The 19,519-nt window shown below is 38.6% G+C and overlaps 1 protein-coding gene across 2 annotated transcripts in view; it reads left to right on the forward strand.

Moving 5' to 3' along the window:
- Positions 1 to 19,519, forward strand: part of TMEM245 (transmembrane protein 245) — a 93,391-nt gene that overhangs the window by 12,616 nt on the left and 61,256 nt on the right. For both annotated transcript variants that reach the window (XR_015548957.1, XM_014782055.2), the window contains exons 4-6: positions 9,844 to 9,960; positions 12,299 to 12,517; positions 14,917 to 15,086. Coding sequence is in view for 1 of the 2 variants with exons in the window: in XM_014782055.2 (XP_014637541.1) it covers positions 9,844 to 9,960; positions 12,299 to 12,517; positions 14,917 to 15,086 (506 nt within the window). In the remaining variant the exon portion in view is untranslated. The remainder of the gene's footprint in view (positions 1 to 9,843; positions 9,961 to 12,298; positions 12,518 to 14,916; positions 15,087 to 19,519) is intronic.

Raw genomic sequence — 19,519 nt, forward strand, 5'->3', positions numbered from 1 at the left:
CATTTCTCAGAACATATCCCCATCGTTAAGTGATGCATGACTGTAACATAAAATTTACCATTATCCATTTTAAAGTGGCATTTAATACATTCACAGTGTTGTGCAACCAGTACTTCCTCTAGTTCAAGACATTTTTATCACCCCAAAAGGAAACCCTGTACCCATTAAGCAACCAACTGTAAAGTTAGGTTATTTATTTAGATCTTTCTTTTTTCCTAATGTAGGTGTTTATCGCTATAAACTGCCTTCTTGGGGCTCTTATAAACTGCTTTTGCATCCTCTAAATTTTGATATGTTGTGTTTCCATTTTCCTTTGGTCAAGATACTGTTTTATTTCTCTTTTGATTTTTTCTTTGATGCATTGGTTTGTCAGAAGTGTTTTTTTTTGATTTTCACATATTTGTGCATTTTCCAATTTTTTGTTGCTTGTGTTTTTGGTATCCTAACAAACTACTGCCAAATCCAAGGTCATGAATGTTTACCCCTGTTGATCTTATATTCTGCAGCTTTGCTGAATTTATTTGTTAGCTTTAATAATTTTTGTGGATTCTTTAGGATTTTGTATATATAAGATCATGTCATCTGCGAATAGAGATAGTTTTACTTCTTCCTTTCCAATTTGGATGCCTTTTATTTCTTTTTCTTGTCTGATTGCTCTGCTTGTAACTTCTAGTACAATGTTGAATACACCATGTTCTTTTAAAGATTATTTTTGAAGTATGCTGGTTGCAAGTGGCCTTTATCCAGAAACAGTTTGCTAAAGATACAAGTTTCTAATGAGTTGTGAGGGGTTGGGCGGGGGAGGTGGTGAGACATAGTAATGGTTCTCAGGTCCTCAGATTGGGCTTCTACTTATCCAGCCATGTGGAAGCATCTGGGTGGGGCTGGAGAGGTAAATCTGAACAGCACACAGTTTCTACAGTGACTGGCATTTGTTCCCTGTTTCTTTCTGATGGTTATATGTTAACTAAAAAGCAAATTACTGATTGCAGTGGATTTTTACTAGAAAAAAATTAATTTCTCAGATATCACTTTGTTACAGTTAAGTTAGAGAAGACAGAGGAACAAAAAGAAAAAAATAAATAAAAAAAATCGTTCAAAATCCCACTGCCAACAGATTATACCAAAATATTAACTAATGGTTTCGTTTCTGTGGATTCACACTATTTAAAACACAGGAAGACTGAATCATAGTGAATATTCTCTTTTGTAACCCATATTTTAAACTTAATTATGTCATGAGCACCTTTTTATGTTAATGAATATACTTCTACAACATTATTTTTCTCATCTTCATGTTATGCTAATCACAAGACTATTTGTGGCACTCTGGTGTGCTTGTAGAAGTACAAGTACAACTTCTACCTCATAGAAGTTTTTTTTTTTTTAATTAAGTTGCTCTTTGTTTTTTATCTTATTTGTTAAATGTCTGACAACTGTAACATATCTTGTATTCATAAATATTTGCTTAGAATTTTAAAATACCTACTTGAAATGAAGAAACGTTAATTACTTATCTCTGAATGGAAAATAGGAAAGATTTTGCTCTATATTTTGCTATCTTTCTAAGTTTTCTTTGCTGAGCCTTCCTTCCTGGTCACAATCTGTTAGACTCTGTGGTTATACATCAGACCAGTGATAAGTAAATTTCCTGTTTGGCAATTAATATAGAAATTGGTGGTTTCCACTTGTTCCTCTGGTTAGCTTTATCTCCTTTTTTTCTCCTAATAGTAATGATTCAGACAGCTCTGTTTATCCCTCACCTCTCACTCCAGGACAGTTTTCTCCTTTTGACTGCTTTTGTCCAGGGCTAAGTAAATACTTTATTGCAAGTATATAAATAATGTAGGTCTAAACCAGGCAATTCAGGTGGGTTTTCTCTCCGGTGTAAATTCTAGTCAGCTGGTGATGGCAGCCTAGAGAGCTGTGTGGACAAGAATTCTAAGACCAAATTTTGAGCTCGAGGAAAAAAAAGATCATGTCTGATTATTATAATCAGCCATAAACCCAGGATAGTGGTGTGTTGGCATGCAAACCAGATTGCTGGTATTTGTATTCCTGACTATTGTAAGGAAGGAACTCAGGGACACAGAACAAATGTTGAGACCAGATTTGGACATGTTGATTTTCATTGGTCTGTTCACTCTCATTCTAGCCTGCTTCAGAATAGATTATTCTTGATCTAGAATCCTTTTATGGACTTCTAATCTAGATAATCCTCATCATAAAGTAAATCTTGTAAACGTTTTTTCTAAGTATTTTTTTCCTCTTGCCCGGGAACCTTGTTTCTTTTAGGCATTGGAACTCAAACTCTCTCTTCCATATTGGGACAACTTTTCCCTTTTATTATAGTCATTTCCCTCCTGTAGATGTCACTGTAATATTAGTTAGGTACAGGGAGGCTTCAATGTGCTGCCGTGGCAGTGTGTGCGTTTATTCTTTCCTTGTCATTTCCACTGTCCCATTATAGGACTTGCTCTTGTCTCCTAGTCACCTGTGTAGGCATCTTTCTCTGTGTCTTCTGTGCTTTGAATCTTTTGCTGCTGTAGAAGCTTTTATGATCTGTGCTTCACTGGATTCACAGAATTAATCTTTTGAATTTCATCAGAATTCAAAGCATGGATTTGTTTAGTTCTTACACACAGAAAGCTTCTTGTGGCTCACTGCTGAGTTAGTTTCAGTGGTTCCTGCTGAACCCAGGGGACTTCCTCAGTGGTTTTCTCTTGTAGACCTTGGGAGCTTGCTCTTGGTATTTCTTGGAACCCCAAGGTAATGTAGGGAAAAAATGTTGTGTCTACCATGCTTTTATTTATTTATTTATTTATTCATTCATTCATGTATGTATGTATGAAGATCAGCCCTGAGCTAACATCCATGCTAATCCTCCTCTTTTTTTTGTTGAGGAAGACCGGCTCTGAGCTAACATCTATTGCCAATCCTCCTCCTTTTTTTCCCCAAAGCCCCAGTAGATAGTTGTATGTCATAGTTGCACATCCTTCTAGTTGCTGTATGTGGGACGCTGCCTCAGCATGGCCGGAGAACCGGTGCGTTGGTGCATGCCCGGGATCCGAAGCCGGGCCGCCAGTAGCGGAGCGCGTGCCCTTAACTGCTAAGCCATGGGGCCGGCCCTACCATGCTTTTAAATGTAGTGTATATATATATTTTTTTGACGTTTTAATAGTTTATAACTGTGAAATTTTGGGTTGTACTAAATGTACTATATTTTTTAATCCACAAATAAAACGACCCCTAAAACCTTGTAAAATCAACATCTCCATTTTGCAGATGAAGACATTTACTTCCAGAGGTTAATTTAAGACTTGCCCGCAGTCCCACAGGTGACTGATGGAGCTAAGATATAAATCTAGGTCCTTGACCCTAAGCCCAGTGTTCTTTCCCTTTACCAGGCTCTTTGATCAAGCATTAGTCATCCTGAAAAGGTACCAACTGCTGATCCCTCTCGCACTCAGTTGTAGTTGTCAGCTCCTTCAGTCTTCCATGTTGCCCTCTTGGCCCACCACAACTGCAGGACCCAGTGTCTCTGCCTCCTGGATCTCAGAAGTCTCACTTACTAGATCCTGGAATCCAGCTTTGGTGTGTTCCCTTGGCCTGTGAGAAAAGAGCAACACTAGCATTATTGTTAGCAATAGCAATATGGGCGAGGCCTTATTAGGCTCTTTAAACATGCTGTCTCGTTTAGTTTTCTTAGTAATCCAGTGAGATTGGTATTATACTTATTTTACAAATGAAGAATCTTAGGCTCAGAAAGCCATTTACTCTGAGTATGAGAAGTGCTTCTTCAAAATCTAGGCAAACAAGCGTCAGATGTATCTTTAATAGCCTGGACACCCAGCCTAGAAGTACGGGCAAGTACAACTGGGTCTTTTCCTCCTAACATTGGTAATTGTTTATAAACAACCAGAGGTATCTTTACAGGAAAGGCTTTGTTGTGTTAATCTTTTTGGGATAGCATGTAATATGAATGAACAGGTTTGGTCCGGTTAAGCCCAAATTGGAAAAAGAAAAGGAAAAAACTAAATTTCTTACTGCTCGTCTCCCACTCCCCAGTTCTGACATTGTCAGTTAAACAGGCTTAGAGAAACTCCTCCTGGTCCACATCCAAGCCCTTGTTACTGACCAGTAATACAGTGAAGTGATACTAGAAGTCACTGAGAAGGAGATGTATTTTCCACATGAGTAATGGAAACAGAAACCTTCTTCAAAGGGAACTTTGGTGGGGAGGTTTTACTTGATATGCAGGGCCCCCTTCCAGTAAGCATCTTTGGGTATATTTCTGGCACCTGCCACTGTCCCTGTGAAAGATGACAAAGTAGATCAAGCATCTCCTTATTTAGACTGGTTTCAAAATATATTTTGCCTTGATTATTAAAAGAGTTATTCTGCCCATTGTTGCTTTAGCCATATTAGCAGATATTATATGAACATATGATCTGTTTCTTATGAGCCAGGCTGTGAGTTTCTGTGCCCTGGTGCTAGGCTGCTCATGTCAGTGGTCTACTTGTTTGGACTTGTGTAGGTCCCTTGTACTGTTTGGGCCTCCACTTAATGCTGGCCCTGTCCCGGGGCAGAGTGACACTTGAAACCTTGGATGCTCTTTCCTTTTTTTTTGTTTATAGTTCTTGGATCCCAAGATTATGTTCCCTTGTCTACGTGCCTATTTTTAGCCAGGCCTTTTTTTCCAGGACCATGACTTTGCCTGGATTCTCGGTCCTGGCATTCTTCTGTCTAGTTTATCATTGCCCTGCCCGAACCCTTGGAGTTTTTGAAGTGTGGAAGGATATCACTAAGACAGAAGTCACTAAAGTGCATGTCTGTTGGATAAGTAAGAGCAGTTGCCAAATCTTATATCCATGATTTTCAAAATACTCTTGGTTGATTTTCTCTCCGTGCTATTCCTTTCATTCCTCTGTGAAGTTTCAGGCACTCTGAAAATTTGCTGAATCATTTTTGTATTAACTAGGATGATATTGCATAGTTTTCATTGATCTAGCTAAGGTTTATTGAATATTTATTGTATATTTTAGTGACATCAGCAAGTTGGAGAAAGAGTTTTTATAACTTTTAAGGCATAGTTGTGAAGGTTTTATTTATTGGTCTTAATTTTCCTCAAGTCTTTCAGTGCTACTGCACGTAAGATGTTTTGTGTAGTTCTGTGGGGAGATCTAAAAATATCTACTAAAGGGGAGGAAACTTAGGGAAATGGCTATAATATAAAGTAGAAAGGGGATGAGAGGTACAGACATCCTATAGGAGTGCCAGTGGCTTCTGCTTGTAGTTTATGATGATAATAATAGCTAACATTTATTGAGTCCTACCTACCAGGCATTGTTCTAGCCATTTTATATGTATGGTTTCACTTAATTCTCATATGAGATAGGAATTTATGTAAGCCCTGTTTTATACATGATGAGACTGAGACACCTAGATCTTAAGTAACTTGCTCAGGGTCATCCAACTAGTAAGGACTAGACCTGGGATTTGAACCTGAGCAGTCTTGTTTCCTCACCTGTGCTCCCAGCCTCTGGATTGTACTGTCTCTGTGCCTCTGGTCCCGTTCTCTCTCTGCGTCCTCATATCTCTCTGCTCTTCTCATTGTACCCTGTGTTCCGGCCGCCTTGGACTTCTTAGAGTTTTTTGAACATCACACTCTGATTTTTCTTGCCTTTGTGTCGCTTTTTGTCTCCCTGGAAAACTTTTCTACCCCTGTGCTCTAAGACACCAGCCTCTCCTTTCCTCCCCAAGATAGGGAGATTATTCTGTCTTATTTATCTGGCTAACATGTTTAAATGGATTTAAAGGATGGCATCTTTTACCATTCTTGTCAGATAGCCCTTTTGGGAAACCATTCCCTGACCTCCCAAGCATGGGTTAGGTTTCTATCCTCCAGAATATTTCCAGGGGCCGGCCCGGTGGCGCAGGCGGTTAAGTGCGTGCGCTCCGCTTCGGTGGCCCGGGGTTCGTGGGTTCGGATCCCAGGCGCGCCCCGATGCACTGCTTGTCACGCCATGCTGTGGTGGCGTCCCATATAAAGTAAGGAAGATGGGCACGGATGTTAGCTCAGGACCAATTTTCCTCGGCAAAAAAGAGGACGATTGGCATCGAATGTTCACTCAGGGCTGATCTTCGTCACACAGACACACAAAACAACAGAATATTTGCAGATATTCTGCACTTACCTTTACGTTACCTCTTAACATACTGAATCGTATCTGATAGTTTAACTGTTAGACTGAGCTTCAGACTAGGTCTAGTTTCGTGTCTCAGCACATAGCCTAGTCACCTGTTTGGTGAATGAATGCTTAGTGAGAGTTTGGAAATATGTCAAAATGCAGCCAAACTGAAAGTCCATATTTGGGGAGCTATAAAATGATCTTGTTATTTTGGAGCTACTTAAAAACCACCCAGAGACTGACTGACTGGAGTCTCTCAAAGATGAGTCAACACTTCATTAAATTACTTGTGAAGAGGTGGGTTTAGTAATTCAGAATCCTTGATTAGACCTTAATCTTATTTAAGAGAGAATACTTTGTTATTTTGGATTTTGACTGGAAGTGTTTTTTTTCTTTTTTCTTTTTGTTTTTTCAGTCTGCTGTCCCAGGCTATTGGTTGTTAGGTGTTCCCAACCTTTGCTCTTGAGTGGAGCCTAAGAAATCTCTCTTGGGTGCACAAGAAGCTGAGTCCTGTCTAGTTTCTGTTATAATCAGTTTGTTTTTAAAACTTGTATCTGGGGGTCTAAAAAGAACTTTAATATGTCCAAAATCTTCATCCATTTCCCCTACATGGTTATCTATCTAACCATCATCTGGAAACTTGGGGGTCATCTTTGACACCTTCATCTCTTTCATTCCCTTTAATGGTTCATCACCAAGTCTGGTGCACTTTGACTGCTCCAGGTCTCTTCAAGTAGACCTGGAGCCGCTTTTCCCACATCTCCCCTCTTAACAGCTGCAGACCGCACTGTCATCATATCTTGCCTGTAGTATTGCAATAACTTATCTCCCCATTCCCACTGTTGGTACCCTCCAATCTGTTCTTGACCAAACAGCAAGAATGATCTTTTTTTTGTTGTTTTTTTTGTGAGGGAGCTCAGCCCTGAGCTAACATCCATGCCAATCCTCCTCTTTTTGCTGAGGAAGACCGGCCTTGAGCTAACATCTATTGCCAATCCTCCTCCTTTTTTTTTTTGCCCAAAGCCCCAGTAGATAGTTGTATGTCATAGTTGCACATCCTTCTAGTTGCTGCATGTGGGACATGGCCTCAGCATGGCCAGAGAAGCGGTGCGTCAGTGCGCGCCTGGGATCCGAACCCGGGCCGCCAGCAGCGGAGCGCGTGCACTTAACTGCTAAGCCATGAGGCTGGCCCAAGAATGATCTTTCTATATCTCAAAACTGATCACTTATTTATAGAGTGGGGAGGTGGGTTTGGTTATGAAAGGGCAACATGAGAGATCCTTGCAGTGATGAAACTAAACTGTTCCGTACCTTGTATCTGTGCTGATATCCCGATTGTGATATTGGACTACAGTTTGCAAAATGTTACATTGGGGGAAACTGGCTAAAGGATACACAGGATCTCTCTGTATTATTTCTTAAAACTGCATGTGAAGCTACAGTTAATAAAATTTCGGTAAAAAATCCATGATTATTATCCTGTTTAAAACTCTTCAGTGCTTTCCTACTCCTTTTAGGATAAAGAATGAAGTCCTCACTGTGGTCTTCTGTGACTTGCATCATCTGGCTTGCCATCTTCCGCCTTGTTTGTTTGATACCAGCTGTCTGTGTTCCAGACATGTGACCTTCTTTCACCATCTTGAACATGCCAGGTTTTTCACTTACAGCCTTCCTACGCACTTTCTTCTGCCTAAAATATTATTCTTTACACTCCTTTGATTAATTCCTTCTCATCCTTTGTATATCAGCTTCATTTTCACTTCTTAAAAGACAAGCCTTTCCTGATTCTCCAGACTAAGTCAGATTTCTTATAGCTGTAGCAATCAGTGTAGTTTGTATACATTCATATTTGTGTGGTTATTTGATTCATATCTGTCTCTTCCACCAGACTCCATGGGGGCAGGGTCTGTATCTTCATCCCCAGCATCTAATACAGTGAGAAATAAGAACATGTATGATATGAAAGACATTGTTTTTCTCTCTCAGCCTTTTCTCTTATTGTCATCTAAGAAACACCTTCATTACTTAGGTCAGGAGAATAGGTCCCAATCCAGATATCTTGCTTTCTTCCCAGACCATGAGTTTGAATTTCTGTCAGATTGCCTAAAAGTAAACCTCTTTCAGGTCACAGAGGCATTTCTTAGAGCGGGGATAAGGTATGGTTGAGCAAGATGAGTGCTCTTGATCCTGGCAGCTGAATCTACCCAGGGGCCATCTCAGGCCCTGGCCCTGCTTATCTCTGGGAGATGGCCAGCTGTGGATTTGTTGGGTAGGTGGAGTTCATTTGGAGCTGAAATTCGTTGCCTTTCTGAAGGGTCATGGCTCTTTTCATTGGCATGGCAGAATTCTATGTTGTCACATTGAGTATTGGCCTACCAAAAGTTAAGATCCCTGCTGTATGAGTGTGAGTGTATGATTTGGTGACTCGGAATGGTCAGTATTCTTAGTTATGGACAATGGAGTCCATGCTAGCTAGTCTAAATAGAAAGACGTATTGGTTAGCCTGTAGAATTTTTGCATATAGATTTTTTGAAAGACCGGACGGTTAAGCTTGGATCCAACACAGGCAGAAGCAGTGCAACCAGGAGATGTGCTCAGTGACACTAAAGGGCTGTTTGAGCAGAAGTGCCACAGCTGTTGCTACCTGCCACAAAGTTAGAGATTGGACAGCAGAACCTCTGGAACTTCTGCTGAGTTCCTGCAGAAAAACTGTACGCCTCCTGTATGACTGTGTTTGACCTGAGAGCTATGTGGCTTCCAAATTACAGTAAGTCACTTCAGTCTTCCAAGTCTTGCACAGGTGTGCCTGCTTGGCAGAAACTGCATCACATGTGGGACCTTAGCTGCAAGGGAGTCCAAGAAATACAGTCTTAGCTTTCCAGTCTCTGGGGTGCAGGAAAGTATGCTAGAATCTGGTATTATGTGAGCTAGTTTGTGTCGTCTGCCATAGCAGATCGAAGACTGACCATTACAGACAGACCCCATTGTCTAGTAAATGTTTTACTTGAGTCTAATGCAAATGATTACTACCTATTGTTGTGCTGCCTATTAGGAACTTAACATGGGACTTTATAACATGCAGCAAGGTAATGATAGTCTCTTAGATTTTCAAGTGGTGGATTTTGCCTGTGCTGAATTATGTACTTTATAGATCTGTGTGGTTTTGCATAATACTCGTACATTTGCATATTCATTCGTGGAATGTTATTATGGAGAGCACTAAGTATGGGCTGTCCTGTATTGTACTAGGAGCTAGTAATACAAAGGAGGGTAAGACAGTCTGCATTCAGGAAACTTACCGACTTGGTGTGGCAGTGTTTTCCAGCAGAGATGTGCATTAGAATCAATCTTTGAAGTTAAAAAATATGTGTGGTACTCCACGTTTTTATATCCTCTATCTGCCACATGCATCAGCATGAAGTTCCCAAATGAGAGAGAGACACAGAGAGTCCAGGAACCTGCGTTTTTAGCAGGCTTTCCTGTTGATTCTTAAGCATTCTCCCTTGGCAAAGAACCACTGGTCCAGTGGGTCAGTAATAACCATTTTGTTTTATTGCTGTTGAAAACATAGGACTATGTTTCAATTTGTAAGTTATTTCCTACTTTGTTCATTTGCTTTACAAAGTTTTAAAAATGCATGTTTGTTTTCCAGGGGCAGAGTTACCAGGGCAGGTTATCTCCATGGCAGCTTCTACTCTGGCGACCTTGGCCATCTCTATCACAGGGTATGACTCGAGCACTGAAGACCAGCCCTCGACCCAGCCTGCAGGTGACTGTGACTTTATGAAGGAATGCCTTCAGAATCATTCTGGAAAATGAAATATGCATTGAATATAAAATTAAGAAAGATACTAGCACCACAAAATGCTTCTTACTGGCTCTTCATTTTTCTCTCTGATCCCTGTTTTTATACCTTTTTCCCTTTCATCTTTGTTCTCCTGTATCACTTTTTTCATACCTTTAACTATTTACCTTATTAGGTTTCTTATCCTGATCCTTCTACCTTTTCCTTTTATTTTAAATGCTTATTTTTCTTTTATTACTCTTTCTCATTTTCCTTTCGTATGATTTTCCTTTTCTCAGTGCCCAATTTACCTCTGTCCCTCTTTTCCCCCATTTAATCCTTTTCTTATTTTCCATTTCTTCTACAACTGTCAGTTCTCCTCCAGTGTTCAATTTTGCTCTGACTCTTCATGTTGCTTTTTCTGTTGTTGTTCCCTTTCTCCAACTCTTTCTTTTGGCTTTTATTTTTCATCTTCCAGTCATCCATTTCTCTGGCATTTCTTGCTTTTCTTCTCAGAGTTTGCTTTGCATGCCCATATTGACTCTTTCCCCTAAAACAAAGCCCTCTGGCTATTTTGGATTCAGTGCTCCTGCGAGATCCAGCTGGTCAATTTACACCAGCTGTAAAGTCACACTGCACTCATACAGAGTTCAGGAATATAAACGGCTGTCTCTGTCTGTGCCGAGAGGCCTGTTGGTGCCAGAGGTTTTGGAGTTAGGAATATTTTTGGTGAGCTCTTCTTGAAGAACTAACTTTAGAAAAGTCTTGAAGGAAGGGATCAGCTAAGAAAAAGGCATTTGGGGCTGTGGGAAAACTTACTTTTCTTGCACAGTGAATCATGCTTCCAGTATGAAGAGGGCATGATGTTTTGATTATGCACTTGCTTTTCTTCTGAATGCCTGCCACATCCACCAGGATGAAGTTTCCAAATTAGAAAGATACTCAGGGAGCAAAGTCAAACAGAAGCATATTATAACTAGCTTGGGCTTTGGCCTCAAACCTCAGGATAGGATGTTAGTTCTGGTGAGGTAGGCTGACTTGGTGCTAGTTATAGCAGTAGTAAAAATTTCCTCACAGTTAAACATTTAACATTAGAAGAAACACTAAGGAAATGATGATATAACACTCATAGGGCTACTATGTAGTCACTTATGAAAGTTATGAAATAACAGTTGTCATTCTTTGAGCATATATTTAGTGAGCATCTACTATATGTCAAGTACTATTTTCTGTGCTAGGAATTCAGTACAGGGAGAACAAGACAGATGAGGTCTTAGCTCTCCTGGAGCTGACACTCAACTGAAGGGAGAAAGTTGGAAAAGGGTAAGTGGAACGTGATAACAACCGTGTAAAACTATGTGAAGACTCTGAGGCCAATAGGGAGTTGGGATTGTGGGTGTTTTTGTTTCTTTTCTCTAGACTTTCTGAAATATGGTATACTTTGTCATTAACATTTTTTTGTGGAAGGCAAAATGCAAGTTTTAGGATCTTACTCATTTCTATCATCATAGTATATACTGAGTAATATTGCTTTAGGAGTTATATGATTTCTGATATATATAGTATATTTTGGTAAAACTAGGAAATAGAATAATATAACCCTATAGTAAAATGTAACAATAGTCGCATTTTTAGAAAACAGTGCCTTATGTGAAATAATTCAGTCTGATTTCCTTCATTTGAAAATTCCTCACCCTCAGCAATCTGTCATTGTTTCACATCTCATTCTAAGAGAAAGACGTGTTTCAAAGCTCTGGGTTCTTGTAAGAGCAGTTGGCTCCATTTTAGGTAAAATGGTACTGAAAAGCCATATTGTGTCAGAAATATGTATAGACATATCTAATATAAAGTTATATTGAAAGAGGAGGAACTTTTAAAATAGGAATTCTACAAAATGTTAATATTTGTTGCTTTATATGGTTTGAGTAATTTTCATGTACTAATTATAATTCTCAGCTATTTTGTCATGTATTTTTTAGTTTTTTGTTTAAATGATAAATATGTGTAAAAATAAATGATATATGACATAAAAAACTTGAACAGTGTAAAGCATGTAAAGTAAAAAGTAAAAAATCCCGTACCCAACCGTACCCCCCACCAGAGTTCATTTCCCTAGATTTAAATACTGTCAGCATTGTAATTCTCCACACATATTTCAGTGCATGTGCAAACATACATCTAGATCTTTTTTCTTTTTTAGCCCAGTGTAATCGTACTATCCGAGGACATTTCGAAGGCTTAGAATAGCCCGGCCAATCGCTCTATATTCCTGTTTACCCATGTGAACTAATATGGTGGGTGCCTTTTTTCTTTCCCTCTTCAGAAACCATGGACAGAGGAGAACCCCCTCCAACACTGTCCTCATCTTCTTCACCTCCCTCCCCTTCACCCACCCTCGGCAGACAAAGGCCTGAAATCGGAACGTTTCTTAGAAAGAAGAAAACAAGTGATATCTACTTTGTGTCTCTTGTTTGGGCCATCGTTGGAGTCCAGATCTGGTTGAACCTGTGGATCGTACAGCTGCTGCCAGTGCCCATTGCAGGTAATGGGTTAGTTATGATCTTTCTTGTCTTTGAAAATGTTTTTTTTTACTTTTAGATTTTAATATTTGAGGTAATTTTCAATAAAACAGTCATATGTTTGCATTTAAATAATCAACATTATTTTGGAAGTTATTACTTTGATACTTCTTTATTATTTCACTTTTAAGCTAAAAAATGTATTTAGCCTCTTATAATTTTGTGTGGTATTAGAAACTGATAGTTTCACGTGGAGAGTTGACTGTTCTGCCATCCATGATTCTGTGGAGAATCTGGGTTTGGGGGTTTATGATTGAGTTTTGAGAGCTGCTCTTAGTGAAGTGCATTTTAAATCGCATTTTTAATTCAAAGGAAATGTAGATTGTGAGAAATATATGCATGCCAAATCTTGATTTTTCTTTTGTTTGACAAAAAATTGACATGTGTATATATTATATCAAAATGGAATCATATGGCTTTCCACAAATCATTAAATTAGGTCTTTATACTTGAATACCATGGTAATTTAAGGCCCATCTCTATTGTGTTGGTTCTCTCTAAAGCTGTCGTCTAAGACTGGCAAGATATAGGAGAGTTTTGTAGGTGCAATGTACAAGAGTCTCTTATTTTATACTTTCTGGATTGTGTGGGCTTTCCTCTTATTGCAGTCATAGTCTATGCCAAATTTATTAAGTCTTCAGTGGATGCTCTGGATCCTGCCATCCAGATACCTCCTAAATTTGGTGAGTCGTCTGCTTTATGAAGGAGGTTTTTCACTATTGATTTAAACATAGTCTGATTTTTGGAAGCCTGTTTTCCACCATGTTCTAAAAGTCTAAGATATAGGTGCATACAGAGTACATACCATAGCCATGCTTTCTATTAAGGAATTTATAGAAGTGCTTAGTATAAATTGCTCTTCTGGATTGTTCCATACTTTCTTGTTTTTGCCAGATGATTTCTTTTATGCTGGCGTATCATGTGTTAGTTGCTGTTGGAATCTCCTTTTGTTTTTGTTTTTTTTTGTGAGGAAGACCAGCCCTGAGCTAACATCTGATGCCAATCCTCCTCTTTTTTGCTGAGGAAGACTGGCCCTGGGCTAACACCCATGACCATCTTCCTCTACTTTATATGGGACGCCGCCACAGCATGGCCTAACAAGTGGTGCGTCGGTGTGCACCTGGGATCTGAATCGGCGGACCCCGGGCCGCCGCAGTGGAAGGCACGCACTTAACTGCTTGCGCCACCAGGCTGGCCCCATGAACCTCCTTTTCTTTAAAGTTTGTTAGCAGGACTTAAACATTTGTCTTAGTCATTTCTTAACCTACAGGTCATCATAGGAATTTGACATGGCCTTGGGAGAGCAGGCTGTGAACACGGGGGCCCCCATTTCTACGGCCTGTAATTACCCTGGGCTTATTCTAGAGACTAGAGGAGCTTTCCTAGGACGTCTCTAGAGATTTAAGAATGCTGATGAAAGAATTATTGAGCTGATATGTTACACTGAGCTCATGGTTCAAAATAGTAAACTGTGAATTGTTAGGTTACAAGGCCAGAGCTAAGTTAGGGAAATTATAGCGGTTGGGATCAATTATCCCAATTTCAAACTTCAAGGCAACCCTCACAGATAAGTAACACTTCCTTCTAGTCTCACCACCTTCTTAGTTGGCCTTTAACAGGGAGCTTAACCCTGGGAGCTTGAAGGACCACCACACTGTCTAGCTGCAGGGTGGGGACGTTCATATTATGGTCTATGAGTGGTTCCTCCTGAAGTTGTGCAGTGCACAGCTTCAGGGCCATTTGTAACAGCCCTGATTATATCCATCCTGCTTCTCCACTGAAGCCTGGTAAAGATTCAGATGGGCAGAGCAGTGTTAACTAGAGATATAGGAACACAAATGAAAATATTACACTGTGGTGTTATAAAATCACGATGCATATGGAATACTTTATACTTTTCTGGTCACTAAACATCAGACGTCTAAGGAAGAGAACAAAATTTGGTAAGAGCAGCTATAGTAGCCAAGGAGATTAGGACATGTCAGGGGTTAGCATTCTTTATCCTGGAAGGGAAAGATGTGAAAGGCCAAGATTATAGTGGCTGGAATCTGCATGATCAGAGTATCTTATGTTTATGTGGGCTATGAAATAATCCCTTACTCCTTCAGGGATTCAGACTTCACAAAGAAGGTGGTATATGGGCAGGTGGCGATTGTGTGAAAAGTTATTTGTCCCAGTGTCATCAATTTGGAATACCTTGAACTTTTCTGTCTCCCCCCTCCTATTTTTTTTTTCAGTTGATCCTTATTTTAATACGAGCTTTACTGTTTTAGAAAGGTCACGTGAAATTGAGGGACCTTTTCATGTTGTAACTTTGTAATCTATATTTTGTTTCTGTGTGTATTTCTTATCTTCTTTATAGTCTGGATACTCAAAAAGCTTGTTATTCACTTTGGAGTTGTGAACTTCCTGGAGAAGCGCCGTTCCGTGTGGTGGCAGGTCATAGAGCACTTCCTGAAGGAGCGGCAGGGAGCTCTAGCTCCGTGGCCAATTATCGGGCTTGGAAAATTCTTGTTAAAAGTTGATAGCAAGGTATGGTATTTTAAGGAGTTGGGTAGTTCTAATGGAGTTTGTATATTTCATTGTCTGAAATATTCCATTTCATGGTATTTAGTGTTTATATACTGTAATTGTTGATAACACATTTAATGTCTAATTCTATGATAAAATTTAAAGTTGAGAATTATGCTTTATATAAGGATAGGATAGATTTAGTTTAAATAAGTATTGTGTAAGTAGTTTTCCCTCTTAAAAATGGGAGAAAAGAATCTTATGGATCGACTACCTAGTTCAACTCTTTCGTTTTATAAGGACCAAATTGAAATGAATCCAGAGGGGTTAAATGACTTGCCTAAAATTATATAGCTAGGTAGTGGCTCAGTTCATTGAGTATTTTTGGAGTAATTCCCGTGTGTCAGATATTGTGCTAAGTCCTGGTGAAAATCAGATGAATCACAGGAAACTAGATGAAGAAGCTCTGTTTAGTGGAGAGACAGCAATCCATTAAAATTCAGACACAGTGGTTAAGATTAGTTAGATTCAGGAGCTCAGTGGTGAAGAGCGTGGACTCTGAATCCAAAGTCCAGTTTCAGATCCCAGTGCTGCTACTTATTAGCTATGTGACCTTGGATGAGTTTCTTAGCCTTTCTGTGCCTTGATTTCTTTATCAATACAATGAGTATAATAGCATGTATTTCATAGAATGATTGTGAGGGTTAAATGAGTTAATACATGTGCAACTCCTAGATCAGGGCCTGGTGTACGGTAAGCTCTATATAAGTGTTAGCTGTTATAATTTGTGGAGGAAAGGTGTGTACAGGATACACTGGCAGTACTGAGCAAGAAATGACTCACTGTTGGTGAGGCAGTTGGGGAGGGGAGGTTTTGCAGAGGAGGTGATGCCTGAGCAAATTTGAAGCCCAAGTAGGAGTTTATTAGGTAGATGTGGTGAGAAGAGCAGGTGGAGGGAGCAGTGCAAAGGCACAGAGACTTCCACAGCATGGATTCTTAGGGAACACCAAGAAAATGGTCATGGCTGGGATATAGGAAATGGTGATTAGTGGGCGGTAAGGCTGGATCCAGGTGAGACTGGATCAAGAAGGTCTTTTTGTGCGAGCTGGACTTCATCACAGAGGCTAGGAACTGTTTCCTTTAATAGCTCCATCCATGGCTTAAGGTTGAGAAATACTGTTAGGTGAAACCAGTGTAGGTGTAGATGAGAATATATGAGTTCATGTGTGCCTGGGGAGGAAGTAAATCTTTTGAACTCATAATAAAATCTCCTGGGTCAAAGGAGATGCAGGGGATACATTTCTTACGTATTGCCTTACTGTCTTCTGGAAAGTTTGCCAGTTTTAATTCCCACCACTGCAACGTATGAGAGTGCCCGTTTCCTTGAGTTCTTGACAGTACTAGATATTATAATATAACAAAAGTCCTTTTTAGTTTCATAAAAAGAAGTATCTCAGAGTTGTTTTAATTCGACATTCTTAAAAATAAAAATGAGGTTGGCCATCCTTTTATATGCTATTGGCTATTTGTATTCTTTCGTAATTTGCCTATTTGTATTATTAATTTTTTTCAACTTTTTAAGTAAGAAAGAAGATAAGACTTCTCACAGATTTCAATATATTTATCACATCTCCCTGGTATTGAGTGAAGCTTTATCTTACTAGAGCAGATTTAGCACTTTAGACTGTTTAAAGAGGGTAACTCTTATTTCAGTTAATTTCTTTGTCTTATCACACTATCAGAAGGGGTAGAAACAAAATCCTATTTTTAGCATTCCCATGTGCTTGTATTTGGATCCCTTCATTTAGGAAAACTCTACAGTTGTGTCAATTGAAGTTCCAGGGGCATCAAAAAGTATTTGTTATGGAGTAGCCTTGTAAAAACTTCTCATTTTAATTCTAATTTTATGCCAATCTGTCCTTCTTAAGGAAGAGAGACAGTAAAATGAATAAAGCTAGCATTTTCTGTTATATATAACAATACGTATCAGAATAAATGGCTATCACAAACAATATTTAAATATAATTGATGCCAAAATTATGTTCTATCTAGTATAATATATGTGGGCTGCTGCTTTGGGGAATAAATCTATTTTTCATGTTTCTATTAAATTTTCATTGATTGGACCAGTGTTTTTGAAATGATGCATCTACAGGAGATTGAAGTATGTGTCTAAACATGCATTGGGTGTGCTATAGGGAAAACTGCAAAGAGCATTTACAGTCACTGATGAAATTATGCTTTTTAGCCTTTGTACTTGTTATGTCACTAATAATGCCTTAAATCCTATGTTTACTGATTTTTAGATTATGTGTCTACGAACTAGCATTAGTTATTGTGGTGCTAAATATTGTGAGGTTTAGATGAGGTAATGTTTATGTGGAAAAAAGCAGGATATTATATACAGTATAAAAATGTGTACCTAAAAATTGGGATGGAAGGAAATGCACCAAATATTAACAGAATCTTAGATGTGTCTGCTTTTGGCCAGGTGTTCACTTTTCCAAATGAGCACTGAAATGTTTTACTCTTTAAAAAGAATGTGAAGTAACTAATATTATAAAGCTGCAACTACAAAGTTAAATGAAAATGTCATATATGAACATGGATTAGTTTATAGGGACTAAAAATCCTTTTGGTGCATGATGTGTGAAATAATGTTAATTACTACTCTGATCTTTGGAATTTGGTGTGACTGTTTAAGCCTCCAAGCATTCGGGTTATTTTATGTATTTTTAATTGTTGAATTGCCAACAGAGCTTGTGGTTATCATCATTTCAATCATTGTATATCGTAAAGGAATACTATATTCACTTGATTTTAAAACTTTGTTAATGCATTACAATTTTTTTTTTCTAGTTTTCCCTTTATCTGGGATAATCTCTTCCTCACGCTCTCAGTGACTTCCTTTTCTTTTCATACTGTTATTGCATTCTCTAATGATATTCTACTGTTCTTATCTTCTCTTGCTCACCTTACCCCCTATCCTCAAGCTCTGGCACTGGCTAAATAAGAAGGTAAATGAACACACGGATGTTGGTTTTTACTATTGAATTCTGTAACTTCCCCCCATCTCTCTCTTCTCACTCTGTTTCAGTCCATATGTCAAACTAAGTTTTTGTTTGTTTTTAAAGTTCTAACTATAAGCTATGGAAGGTCATGAAGCATTAATACTGTCGCAGTACAATTTGCTAAAAACTCAAAGGCTTAAATAGCCATTAAATCCTTAATGGATTTGAACGGTATCTCCTTGCCAAAGTGTTTGTAAGAAGTTCTGTCCTGTAGTCCTTTTGTTCTCTGTAAGTGATTTCCATTCCTTTTCAGGTCTATAATGTGGCTCAGCCTGATACTCTAGTCTCCTTTGATGTGTTGAAAGCACATTAGGCAATAGTTATTGAAAGGGAAGAGAACTCTTTCTTGCTACTTTTTATATAACTGACAGGAATTTTTCAAAATGATAAATCTGTGAAGTATTTGTGTGATTCCCTTGGCTGGTTATTTTATATATTGTCTTTTTTTATAACTAGTATTCCAGAATTTTATTTTTAACTTAAAAAAGATTGTAGTCATAGCCTGTGACATCTAATTTCATGTATTTACCAAGATATGAGATTGTATCTATGGTAAATGCTTCACATGATTGGCGTGGAATTATAATAGGTACATTTTTAATAACTTCAATAAAGGCTAATCCAAATATATTAGGAGTGCTGTACCTCTGACATATAGTCTGTGTATAGAAGTTCTGGACTTAATTTCATTAAGTCCCTAGGACAGATAGCAAGAGATGACATCATTTATGTGTATCGTGTTTAAACACAATAAGACTCTTAAAAGTCTTCAGTGGAAATATTACAGGCCTTAAGAAACATGTGATACCTCTTGGAAATAAAATGACACTTTTGAGTGTAGAGATTAGGATTTCATTCTGTGGAAAAAGAGGAAAGGGGAGACTTTCAACAATGCCTAAAGTTCTAAACTTTGGATTGAAAGTAAATAGTATGTAAAATAAATAGACACGCACACCATCACCATACATACACACACACGTGGTTATATATACAGTCATGCGTCACTTAACGATAGGGATGTGTTCTGAGAAATGCATCGTTAGGCGATTACAGAGTACTTACACAAACCTAGGTGGTATAGTCTACTATGCACCTAGGCTATATGGTGCTAATCTTATGGGACCACTGTTGTATGTGCAGTTGGTCGTTGGCCGAAACGTTACAGTGTGGAGCGTGACTGTACCCCCAATTCCCTACAAAACTATTAGGAGTAAATGAGTTCAATCCTTAGTAGATGTTAGTGCTGCAAACATAAGTCATGTGTTCATGTTTTGATCAAAGTAGGTGCTTTTATGTATTTCATTAATTTGTATATATTGAAATGAAATTGTCCTCAAGAAATGGGAGAAAGGAGAGCTAAAATCATTAGGTTTAATTTGATTT

This window comes from Ceratotherium simum, chromosome 29, assembly GCF_057802395.1.
Source record: "Ceratotherium simum simum isolate JZ-2026a chromosome 29, ASM5780239v1, whole genome shotgun sequence".
Classification (NCBI taxonomy): Eukaryota; Metazoa; Chordata; class Mammalia; order Perissodactyla; family Rhinocerotidae; genus Ceratotherium; species Ceratotherium simum.